Below are 24,496 nucleotides of genomic sequence, written 5' to 3'. Positions count from 1 at the left end.
GAGGTTTGGGGGGTGGGGGTGTTGGTGTTGTGGCGGGTCTGGTTGTTGCATGGATGGCGGATGACGGATGGGGGGGAATGGGGGTGGAACTGTGGTGGTGATGGGGGGTGGAACTGTGGAGGGGGGGTGGGATTTTGGGGAGTTTGGTATTATTGATGGTCTAATTTGCCGAGGGGGATTAAGGGGTTTTTTTTTTTTTTTTTTTTTTTTTTTTTTTTGGGTTTGTGTGGTTTGTTGTCTTTGATAGTGTTTGGTTTGTGCGTTTTAGGGTCGTTCGGATTAGGTTGTTGTGCATATGGGGATTAGGTTCGTTTTAGATTGTTGTGTTGGATTTTTTGGGATTAATGTGAGTTTTAGATTGGGATTAATGTTTTTTGGATTAATGGGAGTTTTAGATTGCTAGGTTGTTGTGTATGATTAATGTGAGTGCATCTATTGTGAATGTATATTTAACTCTATTTTGGACGCGTACGGTATACGTAGGTATAGATATATGCATTTTTTTTGTTGTCATTGGTTGTATATTATGATCAGTCCATAAAAAGAAAAATAAATAATTGTTTTGTTAGATTATTAGAATGTTAAAACTGTTTTGTTTGTTTTTTTTGGTGTTGGATGTTGGTATTGATGGTTGGTGCATATCTGTTGAATGCATATCAATGTTGTTGGAAATTGAAATCAGTTTGGAATAGATGCACTCACATTAATGTGGAGTGTGTGCGTATTATGTTTGCTAGGTTGTTGTGTATGATTAATGTGAGTGCATCTGGAGTGTGTCCATTTGGTTAATGCGCATTTGACATCATTCATTTTTTAAAATGGGTGTTGTTGCATTTCTTTGTGCTGCAGTTTTTTTTCCCAATACTTCACGCGCACCACTATTATGTCGTTTTAGTGGATTTCAGGCGTCTGCGGTTTGACGTCATTGATAACTCCTCCGCGGAGGATCCGTCGCTCGACAAATATGGTCACACCCTAACGGTGTTGGTAGGTGCAGTCAGTGCATGTTCCTTTTTTTTTTCCCGCCCGCGGATATACATGCTCCCGGTGTTGTGTTTTAATTTTTTGGGGTTTTTTTTTGTAGCATGATCTGCTGTCCGTTTTCTTTGAGGATATGGGGGTGTTCGCCTTATATATGAAGGCGTCAAAATTGGTGCCTCGTAGGGTTCGTCCGGTGAAATTTTGACGGAAAAGTGGCCGGAAGGACCATTTTTGCAAAAAAATCAATAGTCGTGGACTAAAATTGCAAGGTTCAAAAGTCGTGGATCAATTCTGCCAGTACCACTATAGTCGTGGGACTAAAAGTGCAAAAAACTCTTTCTTAAAATGAATGGTTCATATTATTTTAATTTTTGTCTTTTTAAATGATTTTCCTTATTTACCCTCTATTATATTATTTTCTTCCCTTAAATAACTTAAATTCCGTTAGTATAAACTTTAGTAACGGAATATTTCGTTAACAATTTATTATTTTTAACTTACTCATTAATTTCTATAAGAAAGGTCTTAGGTTTGAACCTCATACCGATTAAAGTTGACATAATTGTTAAATATATACTACGAATATGTTAAAATGTATTATATATATATATATATATATATATATATATATATATATATATATATATACACACACACACACACACACACACATAGAGAGAGAGAAGAACGCTCATATGTGGTCATGTCAATAGGTGTGGCGGTGTGGTCGTATCTGTGTCGTTGAATCAGTTTAATCTAACGGAAGTGGCTAATTTTGAGGATTTTTGCGCATTTTGGTAAGTGGGGGTGTTATGATAATTACAGTGGCCATTTATAGCGGCCGGGTTCCAGAATACACCAACAGTGTTGACAACATTCACCAATAGTGTAATAAAACACCCTTTCAGTGAAACACACCAATAGTATATTCCCGAACACTGTACGGTGTATTTATTCATATCTAATGGCACGTTTTTGGTGATTCGTACCTAATTCGTGTATGTTTTATGATGTGCATTTTCATAACATGGATGAGGTATATTTGTATAACAATTGGTGCGGCCGCACTGACCACACAGGAAGGCGCTGTCGCACCTGAACTTGGCACCAATGGGAATCTACAAATACACCATAGCAAGGCTAATAATGCACCAATTACACAAATAAAACACACAACAATGTGATTTCTCTTATTCCGGTGCCCTATTGCGAGTTTACCCTTTCAATTCGCTGGGTAGGAGAATCTGCGCGAAAATACTGGAAGAATCTTGATTAATGTGATTCATTGGATCTATCTAATCTAATGGCCTGTAATTGACCATATGACCACACCTAACAACATGGCTGCACTTGATCGCCCATATATATATATATATATATATATATATATATATATATATATATATATATATATATATATATAGACTAAATACATAACCTTTAAAGTTCAGCATTAAAGGATATAAATCAAGAACTTTAAAAATCATTTGATTTTTATGCATTTAAAAAAACATTAGGTTAAGGTTTTTTTTTTTTTTTTTCGTTTAATTAATCTTCTTTTGATTATTTAGATCAGAACAAAACTTAATATTCCAATTATACTTTTGCATTATTGGTATGATTTAGGTCGTTATGGTATTAATATTTTTTGTATGTATTTTCATAATGGTACAATTGTACATTACTTTACAAATATTATACTATTATTTTTTTTATGGGACAAAATTGTTCTTACATCATTGTCAGACCTGCACGACCTAACTACAAAGTTGTTGATCATAAATACAATTACACTTGGACTCTAAAATGGTAGGACCATTTTTCAAAGAATTGACAATGTTGACATCACACTAGCTCCAATTGAACAAGTTTACACATTAGAATTTTATCAATGCATGAAAACTTCTAATAAATTTGTAAGTTAATTTTTACTATATTATTATAACAATATCTATTGTAACTGTATATTTTGAATTATTTATTATCATCCTCTATTGACAGGAATTGTAACAATTGTCATTTACAAACTCTCAAAACAATTTGTCTCAACAGCAAATGTAAATTAAAAAAAAAAAAATCAATGATTTCATTATTGTTGATGAAAAGTATGTACGCCACTTCATTACGCTTATTAAATTAAATAAATTAGTCGCTAAAACAAAAAATAATACATATACATTTAATTAATTAAAATTAGATGCATATAATGCCTTTATTTTAAAAAAAAATTATTCATTATAAAAAATTTTAATTTCATTAGTTATATTATCTTTATTTTCTACAACTCAAAGATTCATTACCTTCAAATTTATTAATTTATTATATTCACTACATTGTCCATTGTCTTCTTTTTACATTATCTTGTAATTAAATATCAATTATACTACTAAATATGTTATATATATTTATTTACCAAGTATTTTATACAAATATAATAAATATTAATATTTTGTTCAACACTTTCACATGATAACCTACGACACACATCTCACAACACATGAAACATGTAGGAGAAAAACTACCACTACCAGATATCAATAGGTGCTTGTAAGATAAAGAGTTAATAGTACAACTAAGATCCCATCATATACACAACAAGGCAAATCTAAAGCTTTCTACATCATAATCACATTGCACGATGAATCCATCTATACTACCACCAGTAACTCAATTGCACATGACACACTACCAATAAAAAAAAAAGGATATGTACGGAAGATGAAAACAATATGACAATGCTACCCAAATGAGAATTAAGAAGAATTAGAGAAATTTAAACCAAAAGTAGTATTTATCTAGACTATTATTTTTAGACTAAGTATTTAGACTGGCGTTATTACAAAGTTACGAACATTTAATTTAGTGACCATATAATCAATCTCTCATATATGATCTTGCATTTATATACTTTAAATTACCGTTTTAAATAAACAAATTCAATATTTATTTACCTATGCATGAACATCTCCGATATAATATTGCATTGATATACTTTGAAATACTTATTTAAAAATAATCATTGGGCATTATTCCATTCGCGCAAAGAATGTAAAAGAACTATTTTATATATATATATATATATATATATATATATATATATATATATATATATATATATATATATAATTAAAATTAATCCATTCATATAGAGAGGAGGAGGAAAGAAAGTAATGACAATATGGTGAAAAGGAATATACATAAGGTATAAAAGTATAATTACACAGATATTAGTATAATTGACTAATAATTATTATGGTAATTAAGCTAAATATGGATCGTTGGATTACTTTTTATAATAATTACAATTAAATTATTTATCCTTTTTTCCCCTATTTATTTTAGTAATAATATAATTACATAAATCATATTACATACCGATTTTTTAAGATAATTGCAGACAAACGAGTAATATATTATTCAATTAATTTAGTGAAAATCTTATAATCAAATAAATGTATATTTTCAAATATTAGAGTTGTTTATAATTTTATCTTTAATTTTATTATCTAAATATATAATAAAAATATTATCAGTGCATCGCATGAGTAATTGGGCAATTATTTTCTTGAATTCAAACAAGGATAACATCAAAAAAATATAATCGATTCAACCCATTTCATCAATTGCACAATATGCCATGACTATCAACAAAAGTCAATGTCAAACAATTCACGTTGATGCTTGCATATATATGTCATGACTATCAACAAAAGCCAAGGTCAAACACTAACTCACGTTGGGTTATTGCTAAAAAAAACGGTCTTTAATCACCAGTGTATGTGGCTCTCTCTCGAGTTGCCCATCCTGATGGTCTGAAGATGTTAGCTCCAGACAAGGATGGACAAAATTGTGTTGTGACTACCAGTGTCATCTACAAAGAGGTTTTCAATAATGTGTAAATACAATCGATGATATTATGTTTTATTTATTTTTTATTTTTTCCAAAATGACAAAATTGCTATATATCTAGACAAAAATATATCCCTTATACAAATGAATTAGGATAGCAATTGATTACTATAACTAAGTTGCTAGAGAACGAGCACATTTGCCCAATTTATAAAAATCCTAAACAATGATATATAAAAATCTCTAAAGTTACAGCACCGTATGCGTACATCTACACATTAACTATTAATTTGAGCAATTAGTTGCTCAAATTCAAGCAATGATAACATCAACAAACATAAACGATCCAAACCATATCTTCAATGGCACTATATAATACTCCGTATTTGATGTTATAATTTAATTAAATAATTGTATATCGATCCAAATATTATTAATATATTATAACAAATCTATTTCGTGCATCGCACTGGTGAAAATACTAGTACATTAATAAAAGAAATAATTTTTTATAAGTTGATGTGATAGTGGGGTCATTTTTAAAAGTTGAGGGAGAATCGCATAGATAGATATTAAATAATGAACAATTATAAATTTAATGATGTGAGATTTTGAAGGTGAGAAAAAATTACATAGGTAAAGATAGCCTAATTAAAAAATTTAAAAAATAAAAATAATAAAAACTTGATGACTCAAATACTCAATAGAGGTACATATATTAAAATTTGAAAAGGAGAAAACAAGAGTAGATGTAAGAGGGGTCAACGAGGAAATGGGAGACCAGGGCAAATTATGCTGTGGATCTGTATGCACCATGCATGGTGCATACAGATCCACACGACGTCGTTTTAGCCTAATGACGCGGGGTTTTATAAAAAAAAAAAAAAAATTCCGTTAACGGCGTTTACTTCCAAATTCCTTTTGAGTTTGTTTCCAAGTTTCAAACTCGATCGTTGGCAGTTGTTCGCTGTGGTATTGGCATTCGATATCACCGGAATCGCGATCGCAATCTCAATCGCATTCGCAAATCGCAATCGCAAATCGAAATCGGGAATTACAAAGTGATTGATAGATGGAGGATGGAACAGAGCAGACGAATTCCGCAGTTGATGATTGGCATTCGATTCAAGGTGATCTTGTTATTGTTTTTGCAATCGTTCCTTTTGGTTTTTTGTATGATTATGTGATTAGCAGTGATGTTTGTGTCTAGAATCTGCAAATAGTTGTGCAAAATCACGTAAGTAATTTCCATAATTGTGTAACAACAATTTCAGAATTTGAAAACAATAATTCCATAATTTCATAACTATATTTCCAGAATTGCATGTCTATATATTCAGAATTAGGGGTACTCTGTTTTGGCAGTTTGTTGCGACTGTGTATCCAGAATTGTATAACTATATTTCCATAATCATATAACTATATATACAGAATCTGTAGACACTCTGTTTTTTCTGTTTGATGAACTGTTTGAATTAATGTTCACCATGTCTATATAATGTAGTTAGTGAAGGCATTGTGGATGGTTCAGTAGATGTTGATGGATCTTCATCAATTACAGGTTTATTCATAGTGGTTTACCTTTTAATTAGCAAATTATGGTTAGGAATTATGTGTTAATGGAAATGGTTATTATTGTGTTATATTTGCAGTTGATCAAGATTTGGTTGGTTTGGTAGTAAGTAATGCTGATGAGGCTTTTGAGGTGTATAACAGTTATGCATATACACTTGGTTTTAGTGTGAGGAAGGGTCATCAACGATACAAGGGATCTTCGAACACAATTCAAATGAAGAAATTTTGTTGTTCTAAGGCTGGTTACAAGGCTAACAGTGGGGTTAAGGCTTATTCCAAAATTGACACAAGGACAGGGTGTGGAGCGTTTGTTCAATTTGACGTGGGTGATGATGGGTTGTGGACAGTTACGAAACACGAGAAAGTGCACAATCACGAGTTATGTGTGTTCAACAAGAGTCATCTACTTCGTTCACATAGGAGTGTCGGAGATAATCAGCTCTTATATTTACAAGGTTTGAAGGACAGTGGTGTTGCATTGGCAGATGGTATTAGGTTCCTAAAACACCAATCGGGGGGGTCCCCTTTAGTTGGTTTCACCAGTAGAGATGCTTATAATTCAATGGCTGCGGATACTGTCAAGCGATTGGATGGAACGGATTCTAACTCTTTAATTGAAATTTTTAGGAGGAGGCAGTCTACCGAGACTGATTTTTTCTTTGATTTTGAACTTGACTTGGATGCAAGGTTGTGCAGTTTTTTTTGGAGGGATGGTCAAATGAGACGAGATTACGAGGTGTTTGGGGACTTGTTAGTGCATGATACGACATATCGCACAAACAAATACGATATGATTTGTGCCCCTTTCGTAGGGATGAATCACCATTGCATGAATGTAATGTTTGGATGCGGGTTTTTGATGAACGAGAGGATAGAATCGTTTGTGTGGTTGTTTAAAGTGTTTTCAAGATCAATGGGTGGCAAGTCTCCACAGACTATTATGACAGATCAATGTGCAGCTATGGCTGCTGCTATATCTAAAGTGTTTCCAACATCACGTCATCGTCTTTGCATATGGCATATCGGTGAGAATTCAAAGAAGCATATCAAGACGTTAAGGAGCAATAAGGATTTCTTGGATATGTTTAACTACGTGTTGAAATACACAGAGACCGAAGCTGAATTTCAATTCTATTGGACAAGGTATGTTAGTAATTAATCGTTTTTATTGCATTACATTTGTAATTATGGATGTATAGTGCATCAATTATGGATATATAGTATTTCGATTATGGATATATAGCAGTGGTGGTGTCTGGAAATGTAGTATATGGATTATGGATATATAGTATTCCGATTATGGATATATAGTATACCGATTATGGATATATAGCAGTTGAACTTACTGGTGGTGTCTGGAAATGTAGTAGTATGGATTATGGATATATAGTCTATCAATTATGGACATATAGTATTCCAATTATGTATATAGAGCAATAGAAATTCTGAGTATGTGTTAGATGTGGTGATGCTGCTTGTTAATATTCTGCTTCATAATCATTTGGGATTTTGTCTTACCATTTTCAGGTTGGTGACTGACTATAAATGTCACAAGAATACTTGGTTAGAAAAGCTATATGACTGTAGGGAGAAGTGGTGTCCAGCATTTAACAAGGACTATTTTTCTGGGGGCATTCTATCATCACAAAGGAGTGAAACTACAAATCATTCGATTTCTAGAAGGTTGTCCAAGACAGCAGGTCTTTGTGATTTCTATTCATCGTTTGTAAGCGTAATTTCTGAATGGAGAAGTAAAGAGAACGGTGAAGACTTTCGGTGTGCTCAAGGGGTACCCGCTATGATGATGGAGCATGTGAAACTTCTTTCACATGCTAGAGAGGTATACACGATTGAGATATATTTTCTGTTTGAGGAACAATTCATGAAAGGCAGTGCGTGTCATCAAGAGATGGTGTTGAATGATGGCCGTCAACAGAAGTATCACGTGTGGCGGCCAGATATAGATATTATAAGGCATGAGGTTAGTTTTAACGCAGCCAACTTGGACATTTCTTGTAGTTGCAAGTTGATGTCTGAGTTGGGAATTCTATGTTGTCATTGTATACGCATTCTTCACGTACATTGTGTTTCTAGTATTCCCGACAAATATATACTTAAAAGATGGACTAAAAAGGTTATTGATGGTAGGAATGTCAACATTGATTCTATGGTTTATAATGTTGGTGTTCCTCCATCAATTTGGGTGTTCGATATTAGTAGAAAATTTCAAAGATTAGTTGTGTCTAGTCAAGATAGCAGCGTAGCGAGGAAACTGTGTGACGAGGCTGTTGATGATGTAAAGAAAAAGGTTGAAGCCGAGGTTGGGCATGTGCATATTGAAGAGTGTGGTGTTTCATCTTCAAGTGGTGGTGTTCAAAATCCTTCAAGTCGGAGATTGAAAGGTGAGCGTAACAAAAGGAGGAGTGGTGTTATTGAAAAGAAGTACAGTCTTGCAAGGGGGAGAAGGAGTGCTGCAAATAAAGCTGCATTGAGTACAAAGGGTGCTGTTCAGTCTTTGGTGTTGGAAAACATATCCAAGCTTGCTGGGGATGGATACCTTGTACATCCAAGTTCTTCAAGTTCAGATTTTGTTCAGTTTAGTAAGGGTTTAGATGACAATGTAGGTGTAGATTGAGAAATACAAGTTGTTATCATTGATTTTATGCAATTATACAGTTTTAGTTTTGTAATTCTGGATATGTAGTTTTGCAATTTTGGAACTGTAGTTATGAAATTATGGAATTATAGTTATACAATTATGGAATTGTAGTCATGCAATTATGAAAGGTATGCAATTATGAAATTATAGTCATTCAATTATGAAAATATAGTTATGCATTTATGCATGTGTAGTCCCCATTGTGATGGAATTTGTAGTTATGAAATTGTGGTGTTTAGTTATGCAAGTATGGATGTATAGTTTTGCAATTATGGTATTATTGTTACGCAATTATGGAACTATAGTTATGCAATTGTGGAATTGTTTATATACAATTATGGAATTATAATTATGAAATTATGGAATTATAGTTATGCAATTATGGAACTATAGTTTTGCAATTCTGGATTTATAGTAGTCATGCAATTATAGATTTGATACATGAAAACAAAAACAAAACAAAAAAAAAAAGTAAAGAAAAGAAAAGAAGAGAAAAGAGAAAGAGGTGCATAGATCAGATGTAAATTGTTATTTAGCTATTAACATCATGCATCTACATTCACAAAATACAAGTCACATTCACAAAAACTTTCTAATTGTTTAGAATTCAGTCAACATGTTGAAGAATATTCATTCAATTCTTCTTCGAAACTCTTTTGGCCGCTTGCAGAACCTCCCCCCTGACTTCATTCATTCTCCACTTTATGAGGTTCGCAGCATATTTCGCTCGCAATTCACACATGAAGCTTGCCTATAAACAAATAACATTAAGTAATTAGTCATTCGCAGTTTTATTTATTTTTTAATGTATTTTGAAACTATAATATGTATGGTAGTCTTACATTCAAGCGCATATTTTTCTTGAATCCTGGCTGCCAGTCTTGTAGAGTCCCTCGGAATGTCTCCATATGACGGAGTACATAGATCCCGCAATCAGTGACGTTTTCAGTGTTTGCCCAGTCCAACTTAAGGTACTTTATATCAACTTTTTGCAATTTCACATACAAGGAGTGGCACTCGGCCTTAAGGTAACCACTGAATGCTTCAATCTGGTCAGAAAAGTTAGTTTAGTGTTGATAATGCTTTTATGTCAATAGATAGGTAATGGTAAGAATGCCAAGTTTTTTTTTATCAAAATTACCAATAAGTGTGGGCAGTTGCCATATTTGTCCTTCTCCGAAACACCAGCTGGTAACTCCTTGTTGTCAATGACCTGTACTTTATGTTCTTTCACATTGAAGCAGACCAAGAAGTAGTGACCATGGCGATGAACTGCGAAAAATATCTAATTCCAATTCAAAGTTAAAGCAATGTTAGTATTTTTTTGGACATGATAAAGTCAAATTGGACATGGGTAATAGAACTTACCAGATCTGCATCACTGATGTCTAGGTTCCCGAAGCTGGTTATTTCATAGCTCAATCTCTCATTGAAATTCTTCATTTTTATGTGAGTTGGGAGATCCTTCATCCACTGATCATTGGGATCAATTTGAAGCTGCACATACAAATGCAGGAATGGGTAGTCATAATCCAAATAATATTTGTTGAAAATGTTAAAGTTATACATACAGAGTTATATATATATACATTTCCAGAATTGTACAACTATAGTTCCATAATTGGATAACTATAATTCCATAATTTCATATCAATAATTCCATAATTGCATATAACCAATTCCATAATTGCATAAGTATAGTTCTATAATTGCATAACTATAATTCCAGAATTACAAAATTATAAAACCAGGGGTTCACAGGTACACATCCAGAACTGAATAACTACATATCCATAATCTAAAAACTATATATTCATAATTTGTGAACACTTACATGTACTAGGGTGGAGAAGTAGACCCGCTTTGTCTCCCCAACCGCACGGGGCATGTTCAGCAATGTAAAACGTAGGGACCAGACATCTAGGAAGCTGCTCAGTAGCTCACCGTTGCACATAGTTGCAAAATCATCCCTTGTGAAGTAGTAATCACCATATTTGAACAATGTCTCTCTACAATACAGTAAATAAATAAATATAAGAACATAAATTAATGAATAAAATTTAAGTAAAATTGGTGGATGGAAACATACCCTCCCGGGTGCTCACTTGAGGCTTCCAAAAATGCGTAGTTTGAAAAAACCTTTTCTTTGGGAGTTGCATTATTGATGGAGCCTTTGTTCTTATTCCAATATGGTGACCTCAAATGAAGCGGGATGTTCCTGAATTTGCGCACAGGTCTCTTTCTCACAGTAACATCCTCAACATCAGATTCACTTTCATCCATAGCCCTGTTGTCCAGAAAAAAACAGAGGCAGTTCATAACCCCACAAGTATAATTCCAGAATTGTATAACTACATTTCTATAATCTATAAACTATATGTCCATAATTTGAGAAATACATATCCATAATTGTAAAGAAATCAACGTCACTAGTTGAATAAGAATATATTCATATTAATCAAACTTAATATTCATAATTAAACCATATTTATAGTCTAAATCTGCATAAGAAAGCAGTAACCTACTTATCAAATTCATCAATCTCAGCAGCAGTTTGGGCAGCAGGGGTAGTAGGAGTGGTGGACTTTTCGAATGGCACTCTGATTAGCAATGGAGTTGCTTCCTTCTCTGTTGATACTCCTGCACTCCTCACAATGTTATCCACCAAGGTGTCCAAAGGCTGCTGTTGAGATGGTGGTGGGGTTGGTGTAGAGCGTCCAAGTAGCTCAAATGATGGGACTTCTATTTCCATTTCCTTTCTTGTTTTTTCAAAAGCTGCTACCAGAGAATCAACTGCTGATGTGAAGCTCTCACTTCCGAAGAAGATGTCATCCAATTGCGAGGCAGTTGGGCTAGGAGTCGGTTGAATTGTGCTTGCAGCACTCAGCATTGTTGATATTCCTGAAAAAGCCCTCTTCATGATTTCAACCGGGGCCCCTTGCTTGCCAATGTCAGACATGACCTGACCGAACTCAAGGACATCTGCTGTAAGCCGTTGAAGCACATTTGTTACTCGGTCAACATTTGTCAGAGGCACAGATGGAGCTGGAATAGTTGGTGTAGCAGCAGGGCTGGACACTGGCCTTGGTATTGCAGCAGGAGGAGGTGCAGGTCGGGGTGATGATGTAGATGCAATGGCAGTAGGTCTCTGAAATCGAGGGATAACTTTGCCCTTACCAAAACCCCCTGATTTTATCTCAGCCGATACTCGCTTGCGTACAAGGCTTTTTGTCCAAGCTTTTATTGCTGGGAATGTGCGGTTGACGGTCATGCCTCTGAACTGTACTCGGTCAAAGTAGAAGAGCTTCAAGAAGTACAGAAGAGTATGTTAAGGAATTGAATAACTACATATTCAGAATTGCATATCTATAATTCCATAATTGCATAACTATAATTCCATAATTATAAAACTAGATATCCAGAATTGCATATCTATAATTCCATAATTGCATAACTATAATTCCATAATTGGATGACTATAATTCCATAATCCATAAAGTACACATCTATAATTGATTAACTATAATTCCATAATTGTAAAACTATTATTCCATAATTGGAAAACCACAATTCCACAATTACAAAACTACACATCCATAAGGGCATAACCACACATACAGAATTGCATATCTATGATTCCATAATTGCATGAATATAATTACATAATTAGAACATTTTATGTATAATGGGATATTACCAGGATGAATACCATTGGACCTCCAAAGGATCTGGTAGGAGAGTCTTTGTAAATGTCATACGAATCAATTAAAGAATTGTACGTGTACTTGCACCAATTAAGTCTTGAGATTGACCGGATGTTGAGCAATGACTTGATAACTCGATAGTTGGCATATCTTCCTGTATTTCCCCGGAGCAGAGATGAGACAGCAAACACCACAAAGTCTCTCTTGAAGGCATCTCCATGGTCACCTCTCCTGATTATTTCATCAGGCATCTTTGTTGTTATGGGTGACCCTGACCTGACATTCCATCTTTTCCTCCACTCAGTCAGGACCTTATTATATGCAGCTGTAGAATTTTCCTCACTCTTTGTACCTTCCTCAACATCTCTCTTCCCCCGGGGGAGTCCCAAGATGTATTCAACATCCTCTTCACCAACATGTAGATGGTCACCATCCAATATGAAGTCTGATTTGAAAACATCAAACCTTTGCAGGAGATACTCAACAAGTTGTGAGTAATTGCTTGAAAATTGTAGGTGCAGCAGCCCTCCAAAACCCATATCAATCACAGCATCCTTTTGGTCATGTGTTAGACGCTGGACAAGGTCATACATTTGCTTGGGACCCATTCGTGTACTGAAGTAGTTCACATCAGGGTCCCGTACTCTCTCTTGCTTTTGTGGTGGTGCCCTCTTTCTTTTTACAGCTGCTGGTTGTTGCCTTGTCGAAGGCTCTGCTTGATCTTCCTGGGCAGGGGTGAGTTCAGCAGCTTGTGAGCTCAATACTGCTCTGGTTGTTCTCTTTTTTACAGACTTCACAAATTGACCAAGTGTAGAATCATCTGCCACACCTGACTGATCCATTTCTGCAAATAAAAAACATCAAGTGAGGTTAACAGAGTACTATATCCAAAACTTCATAACTACAATTCCATAAACACACAACTATACTTCCAGAATTGTAAAACTACAATTCCATAATCTCATAAGTATACCACAAGGCAAGTTATGCTAAAAAGGATTTGAATGCAATTTGGTGCACAGAGTAAGGTTCACAGAGTAATACATCCAAAACTGTATAACTATAATTCCATAAACGCACAATTATACTTCCAAAATTGTACAATTACAATTCCATAAGCATACCTACAAGGCAAATTATGCTAAAAAGGCATTGATGCAGTTTGGTGCACAGAGTAAGGTTCACAGAGTACTACATCCAAAACTCTATAACTACAATTCCATAAACGCACAACTATATTTCCAAAATTGTAAAACTACAATTCCATAAGTATACGCACAAAGCAAATTATGTTAAGAAGGCATGAATGCAGTTTGGTGCACAGAGTAAGGTTAACAGAGTACTACACCCAAAACTGTATGTCTACAATTCCATAAATGTACAACTATACTTCCAAAATTGTAAAACTACAGTTCCATAAACTTATAAATATACTCATAAACCCATAATCATAACCATGCACGTTAATAATCAAATAACTATACATTCATACAAGATTAAACAGTATAAAACCCTAGTTTAAAATTTCATAAATATATACTCAAAATGAATGCTTGTTTTGTGTAAATGCATTATGTATCAACGTAAAATGCATTTATACCTGTTATAGGATGATGATGAGCTCTGGTTTACAGAGAAAACGCTGTTGAATTCGCAATGATCGGACGCCGGCGACAATAGCGACGACGAGTGTGTTTGAAAGCTAGAAAATTCTAAAGAAATGGTAAGGAAATGGAGATGATTGAAGCGTTTACGGAGGGTATCGTGTTGGAGAAGGAATGAAGTGCGGGAAGTGAAATGCAGTGGAGAAGAGACGAAGGAGCATTGTTTTATTTTTAAAAAAAAAAAAATATATCTGATTAGTGGAGTGAAACGGTGCCACTAACGGCACCGTTACTCCCTAAACGACGTCGTGTGGATCCGGATGCACCAAGTACGGTGCAACCGGATGCACAGCATAACGATTGGGAGACCAGTGTGCAAAGGACTTAAAACGGATAATGTAGTTGAAAAGTCCGAGTAGCGCAATGGTGGGGTTTTTTCATTTTTAGTTTAGATCGGTATTATTATTATTATTTTTTTTTTTTTTTTGAAAATAGATGGGTATTATTATTTAGTTGTAGATAATTCTATTAATATCTAAAAGAAATTAATCAAATTTATAAAATGTTTTACTCTTAATCAACTATTGGGGATAGCCTAAGAAAAATTTTCTTTGATTCATACTTTCTTCATAATTTTTATTTTTATTTAAAAAAAAAAAAAAAAAAAAAAAAAAAAAAAAAAAAAAAAAACTAACCAGGAAGGAAGAATGACATCAACATCAAAATGAAGAATCATCTTGCAACTTTTCTATTATATTGCTTATTAATCACTCAAGATGTTGTAACTTGTGATTAATGCATTTTTTAGATCACCGAATGTGGATGACAATTACAAAGAAGATTTAGAACTATAATGGATTGATAAACGAAGAATGCTAAAAGCCAAAGAAATAATAACTAATGCACTTCTGTCCTCGTTGTTGCCAGATTAGTTATTCAAAGCCTTAGTTAAGATGGATAGGATTCCTCATTTGATTTGTTACTTCATGATATTAAAGATACAATGAGTCATTTTTGTACGTGTTCTTTTCTTTTGCTAAGCGATCTACAAATCAAATGACCTATTTATTCGCTCGAAAGTATGTTTCTATGATAAATTGCGTAGAGTGATTTTTGTTAGATAATAAATTTAGACTAACATGAACTGTAGTAAACGAGTAACCTGCCTCGTTGCAGCGGAAGCTTTAGGATCGCCCGAATATCCCCAGCCATAGTTGTTGGTATTGTCTCTGGGATGGTAAACCTGCAGAATGGACATTAGTGTTTTGTCTACCACTTCTCTCCCGAATACGTGATGGTGCGTGTCCTGAACTCGGGAGCTGTGGGAGGACTGTTTTGCTTAGAAGCCTACATGCCATCAACATAGGCAGATATTCAGTTAAAGCTTAACTGAATATCCTGAGTTGCATAACAGATTAAGTCACTAATTGACTCAATCTCCTACTTGCACCACAGCCACCCAATAATACAATATATTATAATATATTGTATTTAGGGAAAATACTTACATTCTCCCACTTGGTGCAAGTACTGGCACAACCTTCATTAAAGAACAAAATACAAGAACCATAGTAATACGTCATCTACTAATCAAGTGAGTAGTATCTACTATGATCACATGCATTTAAATTCTCTAACTTAGGTTCTTTATGAACAAACCCTACGTTTATTCTTAGTCCCTTAATGGATGTTTCTCAAAATATATTATGTGCACAACTGAAGGAAGAAACCATCCAAATTCACTGTATGATCTCCAAAATCTTAGAAGCATGCCTTAAGTAGAGATCTCTTAATGTTAGCATAATGCTAACTATATTCTATGACTTGTTTATAAGTTAACATAAACACTACCTCTAACGGCTAAGAGCTTGGAGTTGACACGTCTGTCACTCCCACTCATTAAGATAGCCCAAAAGATAGTCAAGTCACAGAAACATTCCAATAACATAAACCATAAGGTCTAAGTCAATAATTTGGAATCTTAAACAGACACCAATTTCCCAAATAATCTCAAGGTCCACCTCGAAATTAATTGAACATTACGAGTCTTATTATGTCTTACAAAATTGTTTTGAGCCTTACAAACCAAAAATGGCCCAGGATCAATTTTGAAGAAACTAAAGACTATGTTAATTGCTACTAAAGAATTTATTAATTGGCAGTGCACCACAAGTTAAATGTTTTCATTCTAATAAATTCATTAATATTGTTACAACATTTTCATAAATATGTTGTACAACCAAACGTTCAATGAAATGAACTTATGAATTATAAGAACAAAAGACTAAATTAATACTTGTGAAAACTTTTGGACTTATTGCTAGACGCACAATCCAATTTGGAATGTATGAAAACAATTAAATCTATCAACTTTAGTGGAGTATCTTAATGATCTTTTCTAAATGAACACTCCCACTGATTAAGATATTCTTTAGCCAAATTAATGATATAACACTCATAATGGATTTGACCAACTAAATAATGAAGATATAATTCCCCACCATTAGTTGGGCATACTAAATAATCAATATTTGGTTCCAATTATAGTCCAACTAAATGAATAATTAATGAGGACATGATTCTCCACCATAGTTGGACATACTAAAATAATAAAATACGCCTTCCAAAACCAAGTTAGAATTCGGCTCAGAAGATATATTTTATTATTGGAATCCAAAAGAAGTATATCATACCACGCAACTTACTATAGTTAATCCAAATAACCAAGTAAGCTTCGTGAAAAATAATTAATAAAAGGTGTATCTAAATTTTGGGAAGTGACTAAATACATGTTTTGCCAATGCAAACCATGAAACTTAGAATTATAATTGAACTAAATTTATAAATTCTAAGAAATTGGGGTAAAGTTATTATCTAATGGTTTGATGAATTTATTGACATAAAACTTGCCTGTGGGCTAAAGTTTTAATTCTATTAAATTCAATTAAACACTTATGATAGTATTTTTATCTCAATTACTAAATAGTCAGAAGAATCTAGTGACATAAAACTTGCCTGTGGGCTAAAGTTCTACTCAATTAGATCCAACTGAAATTTTATGATGAAACAAGTAGCAAATGAGTTGAAGAATCAAGTGACATAAAACTTGCCTGTGGGCTAAAGTTTCAATTCAATTAGATTCATTACAACCATACAATTATCAAATGGATTGAAGAATCAAGTGACATAAAACTTGCCTATGGGCTGAAGTTTTAATTCAATTAGATTCATTACAACCATTATGACAAAAAACTTAAGAGATCATGTTCCTTATCTTAATCCCTGTGGGCAAATTAAGATATATGACCTAAAGTTTACATCATAAAATTAAACTTCATGATAGAGGTGAATCTTTATTCCTATCATCACTGATAAAACTGCTAAACTACATCCCGATACATAATTGCCTGTGGGCTAAATTATGATCATAGTTCAGTATTTCATCCTAATTAATCATACAAATATAACGAAATTGCCTGTGGGCTAAATTCCATCATATTACATACAATTAATCACAATTGATATGTCTAAAACTTTATGTGACCCTAACATCTCAATATATAATTTTAACTGATTAAGGATGTTGTGGCTACTCCCCAACTAATTAAAATTATAAGATCACTAGACATTTATCAAATTTTATGTGACCCAACAACTCAATATATAATTTTAACTAATTAAGGATGCTGTGGCTACTCCCCAACTAATTAAAATTATAAGATCACTAGACATTTATCAAATTTTATGTGACCCAACAACTCAATATATAATTTTAACTAATTAAGGATGCTGTGGCTACTCCCCAACTAATTAAAATTATAGGACCACTAGGCATTTATCATTGCCATCTTTATGTGATTTGAACTTTAGACAATTTTTAGTAAATTAAAGATGCTGTGGCTACTCTTTAATTAATCTAGAAATTGTAATCACTTGGCAAAGGGGAAGTTAAAGCCTAACAAACAAATTAAACCAACACATGATAGCCAATTATTAGGTATACTCCCAGGAAAGTTGGTCGAGACGAAGCTCGGTTAAATACCAACTCCTTAGACAGAGTAGCGTCGCAAGGGGACTAGTAGCAACAAGGCTTTTAAGCCAGGGCCATAGAACTAGTATTCCTCCCCAAGAAACTTCCCTAAGTCATGTGTTCTCATGTTTGAAGTAAAATCGTTTGGGAGATCTATTCAATTGTAGATTCACTTATGGATAAGGCTTTAAATTGATGAACTAAATTAGCGGACTAAACGTTCTTAAATTCAGGCACTACCGCAGCTAAAGTTTATGCATAGGTCCAACTTAATAAGGAACTAATATAATTCCATCCTAAAGTATGCATTTCTAAAGGCATAGTAAAATTGCATAATTTTTAAAAAAAACATAATATTATGCGATGGACAAGTATGCATAAAATCGAACATTAAACCCATATATTCTAAATAAATTGCATAAATGAAAACAATTTTAATATGAGCAATAACCTCAAGTATACAATTAATATCCAAAACAAGTATGACTTCTAACCAAAAGAAATCCAAAAATTTGAATAATAATATAATAGATATATACTTTGAAAGGTTAAAAACTAGCCCACGTGAAAATGTTTTAATTGCATAAAATCAAATTTGTGAGAAGCAGGCTGAATTCACAAATATCAAGCCATAGTATATGTTTATTCGTAAATAAAAAACTCACAAATCCTAATGCATAATTAAACTTAATGTTATGCACTTAATGTGATTAAAGGCATAAAACAATCTAAAAGTATGAAAAAACATCAAATGTGTATTCAATTATTCATACTTAACTAAATGTGGGCAATGGCATCTAAAATCATAATTCAAATACTAAATAAATTGCCAAGAAAACATGTTTTTCCAAAATCTGAATTGATTAAAAAATCACTCTCCAAAACTCAATTAATAATATTATTAATGACATAAAATTGCAAATAACCAAAAAAGCAATAAATAGCCATAATAATAGTATTATGTTAATTTGGAGACTAAATATGAAAAACAATAGTTAAAACTTGTTAACCTTTAAAACATTTTTGGATATCACTTCAAAATTTAATAAAACTGAAGTCCGAAAATAAATGCCACATAAATCAATTTGGAAACAATTCATGACTTAATACCATAAAAATGATGTTATCATTAAATAAAATATTAATAGTAATAAGGAGCATTATAATCACTATGAACATTTTTAATAATGACAAACATGGTAATACATATCTTAATGTTTCCATATTCTTAAGGATAAAATGTGACTAGTTCAAAATGGTTAACAGCTATAACAGTAGTTACCAATAATAATAGTAAAATGTAATTAATGATTTGCGTACCTCAATATGATGCAAACTGCATCTATCGATAGCACTAACAGCGATAGCAAAGAAAGCCTCCAAAATCTCCCATCTTCACGGAGAGTTTAGTTGAATCGCCCAATGGTACGCAACAGTTTATTGGTAAGAAAATAAAGTGACATGGGTAATCTTACCAATGTACCAAATATAGTAGATTACCATGAATTAATAATTATTATGAAAGGTAATAAATGAGATTAGCCCCTCAACTTAATATAACAGTAATCATTAATGTAAATTAACGATAACCACAATAAATGTAAAACTGTAATTAAGGGATGCTAAATACTAATCTCAATTTACCACATAATAATTAATCAATACAGTAATGAGTCGGAGATTAAAATTAAGGTATAACCAAATTACCAAAAAAAATGTAAAGGCAACATAACTATGTACATTGCTTACCATTAAGAAAACAGAATATTATTGTTAAAGCCCTTAAAACTATTAATAGATTAAAACATAATCAGCTTAAATAACAGTTATAATTCTTAATGGCCAAGACAATAATTATAATTCTTAATAGCTTCAAATGGTAATTGTAATCCTTAAACCCTTAATGACTCAAAATCACGCAATGATAATAATTATAGCACAAAATTGCTTAAGTCAGGCCCATAAACCTTAATGTCCCAAGTTAATTATAACATGAATGATAAATGTTCTAATATGGAAATAGATCCAAACATTATATTATCACCAACAATAAATACCGTTAACAAAATACGGTAGTTAGTGATAATTGAAACTAAATAAACATGTTATAATCAAAATAAAAAGAATGTGCTACAATTATTATTAAAATATCAATCAAATAATAGTAGGACCCATACTGACCAAGATAGGTCCTAAATAGCTTGTTCAAAATAGGTTTTAAAGTCCCAAGTAAAAAATAGGACTAAAGTATGCTCAAAATTAAATGAGAAACCAACAAACTAACTTAATAGGCTATATTGTCCAAAATTAGCCTAAGGATCCAAAATTGAATGATATTTAATATGAAGGCTATGAATCAATAATATGCCATATCCAATCTTAATATATGCTTTTCTAAATGTATACTTATAATAAAATAATTTTAAAAATATACAAAGCATGTTTGGATTTTGCAAATTAATATATTATTAACTCATAAATACTAAATAAATTGCAATAATTCAAGCAATTTAATATGCACATCAATATTAAATTAAGATTCAAGTAGCAAATTTAATACTTAATATTTGCTCAAAATTGAATAATAATTTAATTGTGAATACTGAATATAATGCCAAAATTGAGAGAAAACTAAAAGGCATTAATACAACTCTCAATATTAAATTAAAATTCAAATAGCAAATTAAAACTTAATATTTTGCTTAAAATGAATAATAATTTAATTGTGACAAGAATTACTGTAATGGCCATAATTTAATCACAAATAATGTCACAATTAATCTGAATTTGAAATTTTTAATGCCAAAATTTAAAGAAAGACTAAAGGGCATTATTATTTCAAAAACAAACAATTATTAATATTTATCATTTACCAAAATAATTTACAATATTAATTAAGGAAATATTAATATGGTAATATTAAACCAAATAATCACCATTTACTAAAATTAATATATATAAATATAAATTATTTAATATAAGACAAATATTAATAAATGGTAAATAAAATCAATTGCTCCTTAAATAAAGGCTTACCAGGAATCGCCGCACGGAGGAGAAGCACGCGAAGAAGACCAGCGAAGAAGCAGCGAAACGCCGGAAAACCAGCGAAGAAGCAGGGAACCCAGCGCACCTCCGTCTCTGTGCGACGCCAACAACCGCTGGAAATTCGTGGTTCGCCGACGCCGCCATCTCTTTCCCTTGCGCCGTTCATATACTGTAATGGAGAGGTAGCCATCTGGTCGGCGCTGCCTGAAGGAAGAGAGAGAGCAGCAGCGACACCACTGGAGCCAACCCGCAGGAGGAGAAGCACCTCCGCTGAACCCAGCCTGCTTCCGTATGATCTTCTCTCCTCACCGCAGCACCGAATCCAGCAACAAAAATTCGAAGGTTATCCCCAACGACCAGGAGCGCCGTCCCAGCCCGCATGTTCATGATGAAGCGCCGATCACAACCGCAGAGTGCCCACGGCTAACACAACCGCAGCCCATCGTTCTCCATGGCAACCAGTGCCTCCCTCTTTTTCACAAAACTGTGTAGCCGCCAATCATTCTGGATGATTGATGATCGGTCTCCCACTAACAGCACCCTATGGTGATGCTTCATGCTCGCAGTCAATGGAGATCGCCGGAAAATCCGGAACACCGGCGATCATTTTGGGCCATAATTGTGCGACGAAAACAGAGACCAAAAAAAGGGAAAAAGAAGAGATTGGCAATGGTTAGTTTCCAGAAACACAATAATTTCGATATCCAGGCCAAGAAGAAAAAAAATTATTCTGAATGCCAAAATTAATAATTTTTCTTTTGTTTCAACAGCCCAAAAAATCATATAAAAACTATAGCAATGAACTAGGCAGGGATTAGTATGGCTTTGATACCAAATGTTAGATAATAAATTTAGACTAACATGAACTGTAGTAAACGAGTAACCTGCCTCGTTGCAGCGGAAGCTTTAGGATCGCCCGAATATCCCCAGCCATAGTTGTTGGTATTGTCTCTGGGATGGTAAACCTGCAGAATGGACATTAGTGTTTTGTCTACCACTTCTCTCCCGAATACGTGATGGTGCGTGTCCTGAACTCGGGAGCTGTGGGAGGACTGTTTTGCTTAGAAGCCTACATGCCATCAACATAGGCAGATATTCAGTTAAAGCTTAACTGAATATCCTGAGTTGCATAACAGATTAAGTCACTAATTGACTCAATCTCCTACTTGCACCACAGCCACCCAATAATACAATATATTATAATATATTGTATTTAGGGAAAATACTTACAATTTTTTCATCCTGCTACTTTGAGTTTGAATTTAAATTGATGAATTATTTGTTTTTTCTCAAAAAAAAAATAATAATAATTCTATTAGTATAATTAGCCAAATTATATCATGGATCAAGTACATAAAAATAATACTGCATGTACATAAAAATGACACCAACAACAATGAATTTATGTATCTACAACACTGACTTAGCTTTTATAAATAAAATTTATGAATTTATGTATGTATAAATTTATTTTTAAAGAAATTACAACAAAAATATCAATATGAGTATTATTTAAACAATCTCAATTAAAAAATTTTAATGGTATATTTTTATATATGAAAATAAAATTTTTAAACCAAGGTATAAGAATTACAAAAATTATTTCGAATGACGAGGGAAACACGCAATCACTACACGTGAGTTTGCATGGGGTAAATATCACCTTAGGACCCTTATCATCAATGAGGTAAACTAGCATAGGGCATCACTAATAGTTTTTTTTTTTTTTTTTTTTTTTTTTTTTTAAGTTTTTGGTGTGATTTTTGAGGCAACATTGCATATAAGGATGAGAGAGAGGAACGAGAGAGAGGAACGAGAGAGATGGTTCAAGGTCCTCCTACAAAATACTTGGTTTTTGCAGACATGGTGGGCCCCAACAGGAAACAAAGCAAACCTGAATATTGCGTGTGAGGCACACAATGAGCACTCACTCGGGCCCGTGCATGCCACGTGCCCAGAGGGTGCATTATACACTTCTGATTTCTTCTTTTTTCTTTTCTTTTCTTTCCCATGTTCTCTCCCCTAGCTAGTAGATACCAAAAAATTTGTGTTAAAAACTACACAATTGAGGATGCTCTTATAGTTGATTGACTCAAATCAATGATGCCAATAAGACTACTCTTATTGAAAGTGAAACTTATAATTTTATAATTATCAAGTTAATAATTTAACCAATTTGCCTAGGATTGCTCCACTAGTGATATAATTCAAGGGTTAGAAAGTTGGTATTCCTAATTATTATTACTAGTATTTTGACCCGTGTGATGCATGGAATGAATTATTATATTATTTTAAGAATATTTGGATTGATATATAATTTTATAAATTATAACATCAAATGTTATATAGTGCAATTGAAGATATGAGTTGGATCAATTATGTTTTTTTTTTGTTTTTTTTATTTTTATTTTTATGTTATCCTTGCTTGAATTCAAGCAAACAATTGCTCAATTAATAGCTAATGTGTAGATGTACGCATCGCTGCTGAAATTTTGGAGATTTTTTATATATCAGTGTTTAGGATTTGTATAAATTAGGCAAACTTTGGAGATATTATATTGTTTGGGGCAGGAAAATCGGATTCAACTTGATCCGTAACACTAATAAAAGTGTCGTTCGCTTTCATAATGTCCTTGTGTTCGCATGACTTAAACCTCATGCGAGACGTTTGCACAATGAAATTGTGAATATCATAGACTTTCCCTTCTTTCAAGAGTTTGTTGAATTTTTTGACAAACTCTTTGGGAATTATTTGTAAATGGATGCAAATTCCGTGAAGAAATCACCCGTAAATATTAATAAATAAATAATTTTAATTTTATAACCTTTCTTATCTTTAAAAAAAATATTACTAATTTAAAAATACAATTAATATACAATAAAAATTTATAAACTTAATTGACAAATCGGCCTAACAGTTCTCATCTGGTCAACTTAAAAAATGCAAATATCCAATGATTTGTATCAACATTTTCATGAATAGAATAGCATGAACTGCTCAATGGTTACTCTATTGAACACCATGAAGATATTATATTTTGCACAT

The 24,496-nt window shown here is 32.9% G+C and overlaps 2 protein-coding genes across 2 annotated transcripts; one reads left to right on the top strand and one right to left on the bottom strand.

Annotated features, from left to right (window-relative positions):
- Positions 1–5,902: 5,902 nt before the first annotated feature.
- LOC109158400 (protein FAR1-RELATED SEQUENCE 7-like) lies at positions 5,903–9,040 on the top strand. The gene is made up of 4 exons (XM_019306310.1): positions 5,903–5,960; positions 6,335–6,391; positions 6,483–7,548; positions 7,933–9,040. Exons 1-4 carry the CDS (start codon positions 5,903–5,905, stop codon positions 9,038–9,040), a joined length of 2,289 nt encoding a protein of 762 aa, XP_019161855.1.
- Positions 9,041–10,366: 1,326 nt separating this feature from the next.
- On the bottom strand, positions 10,367–21,640 carry LOC109158399. Its single transcript, XM_019306308.1, has 6 exons — positions 21,439–21,640; positions 12,762–13,612; positions 11,590–12,368; positions 11,154–11,351; positions 10,899–11,073; positions 10,367–10,561 (listed from the first exon to the last, which is right to left on the bottom strand). The coding sequence occupies exons 1-6, from the start codon at positions 21,638–21,640 to the stop codon at positions 10,367–10,369; spliced, it is 2,400 nt and encodes a 799-aa protein (XP_019161853.1).
- Between the last annotated feature and the right edge of the window lie 2,856 nt (positions 21,641–24,496).

Source organism: Ipomoea nil, unplaced genomic scaffold, assembly GCF_001879475.1.
Source record: "Ipomoea nil cultivar Tokyo-kokei standard unplaced genomic scaffold, Asagao_1.1 scaffold2818, whole genome shotgun sequence".
NCBI classification, from domain to species: Eukaryota; Viridiplantae; Streptophyta; class Magnoliopsida; order Solanales; family Convolvulaceae; genus Ipomoea; species Ipomoea nil.
The sequence above is the reverse complement of the archived record's forward strand: the minus strand, read 5'-3'. Positions and strand labels throughout refer to the sequence as shown.

Bases quoted from the DNA above. Each gene is read 5' to 3' on its own strand.
- LOC109158400 (XM_019306310.1), top strand. From the start codon at position 5,903: ATGGAGGATGGAACAGAGCAGACGAATTCCGCAGTTGATGATTGGCAT. The intron at 5,961-6,334 runs GTGATCTTGTTA...TATATAATGTAG, and splicing joins TGATTGGCATTCGATTCAAG to TTAGTGAAGGCATTGTGGAT. The intron at 7,549-7,932 runs GTATGTTAGTAA...TACCATTTTCAG, and splicing joins TTTCAATTCTATTGGACAAG to GTTGGTGACTGACTATAAAT.
- LOC109158399 (XM_019306308.1), bottom strand. From the start codon at position 21,640: ATGGCTACCTCTCCATTACAGTATATGAACGGCGCAAGGGAAAGAGAT. The intron at 12,369-12,761 runs GTAATATCCCAT...TACTTCTTGAAG, and splicing joins GTCCAATGGTATTCATCCTG to CTCTTCTACTTTGACCGAGT. The intron at 11,074-11,153 runs GTATGTTTCCAT...ACTGTATTGTAG, and splicing joins TCAAGTGAGCACCCGGGAGG to AGAGACATTGTTCAAATATG.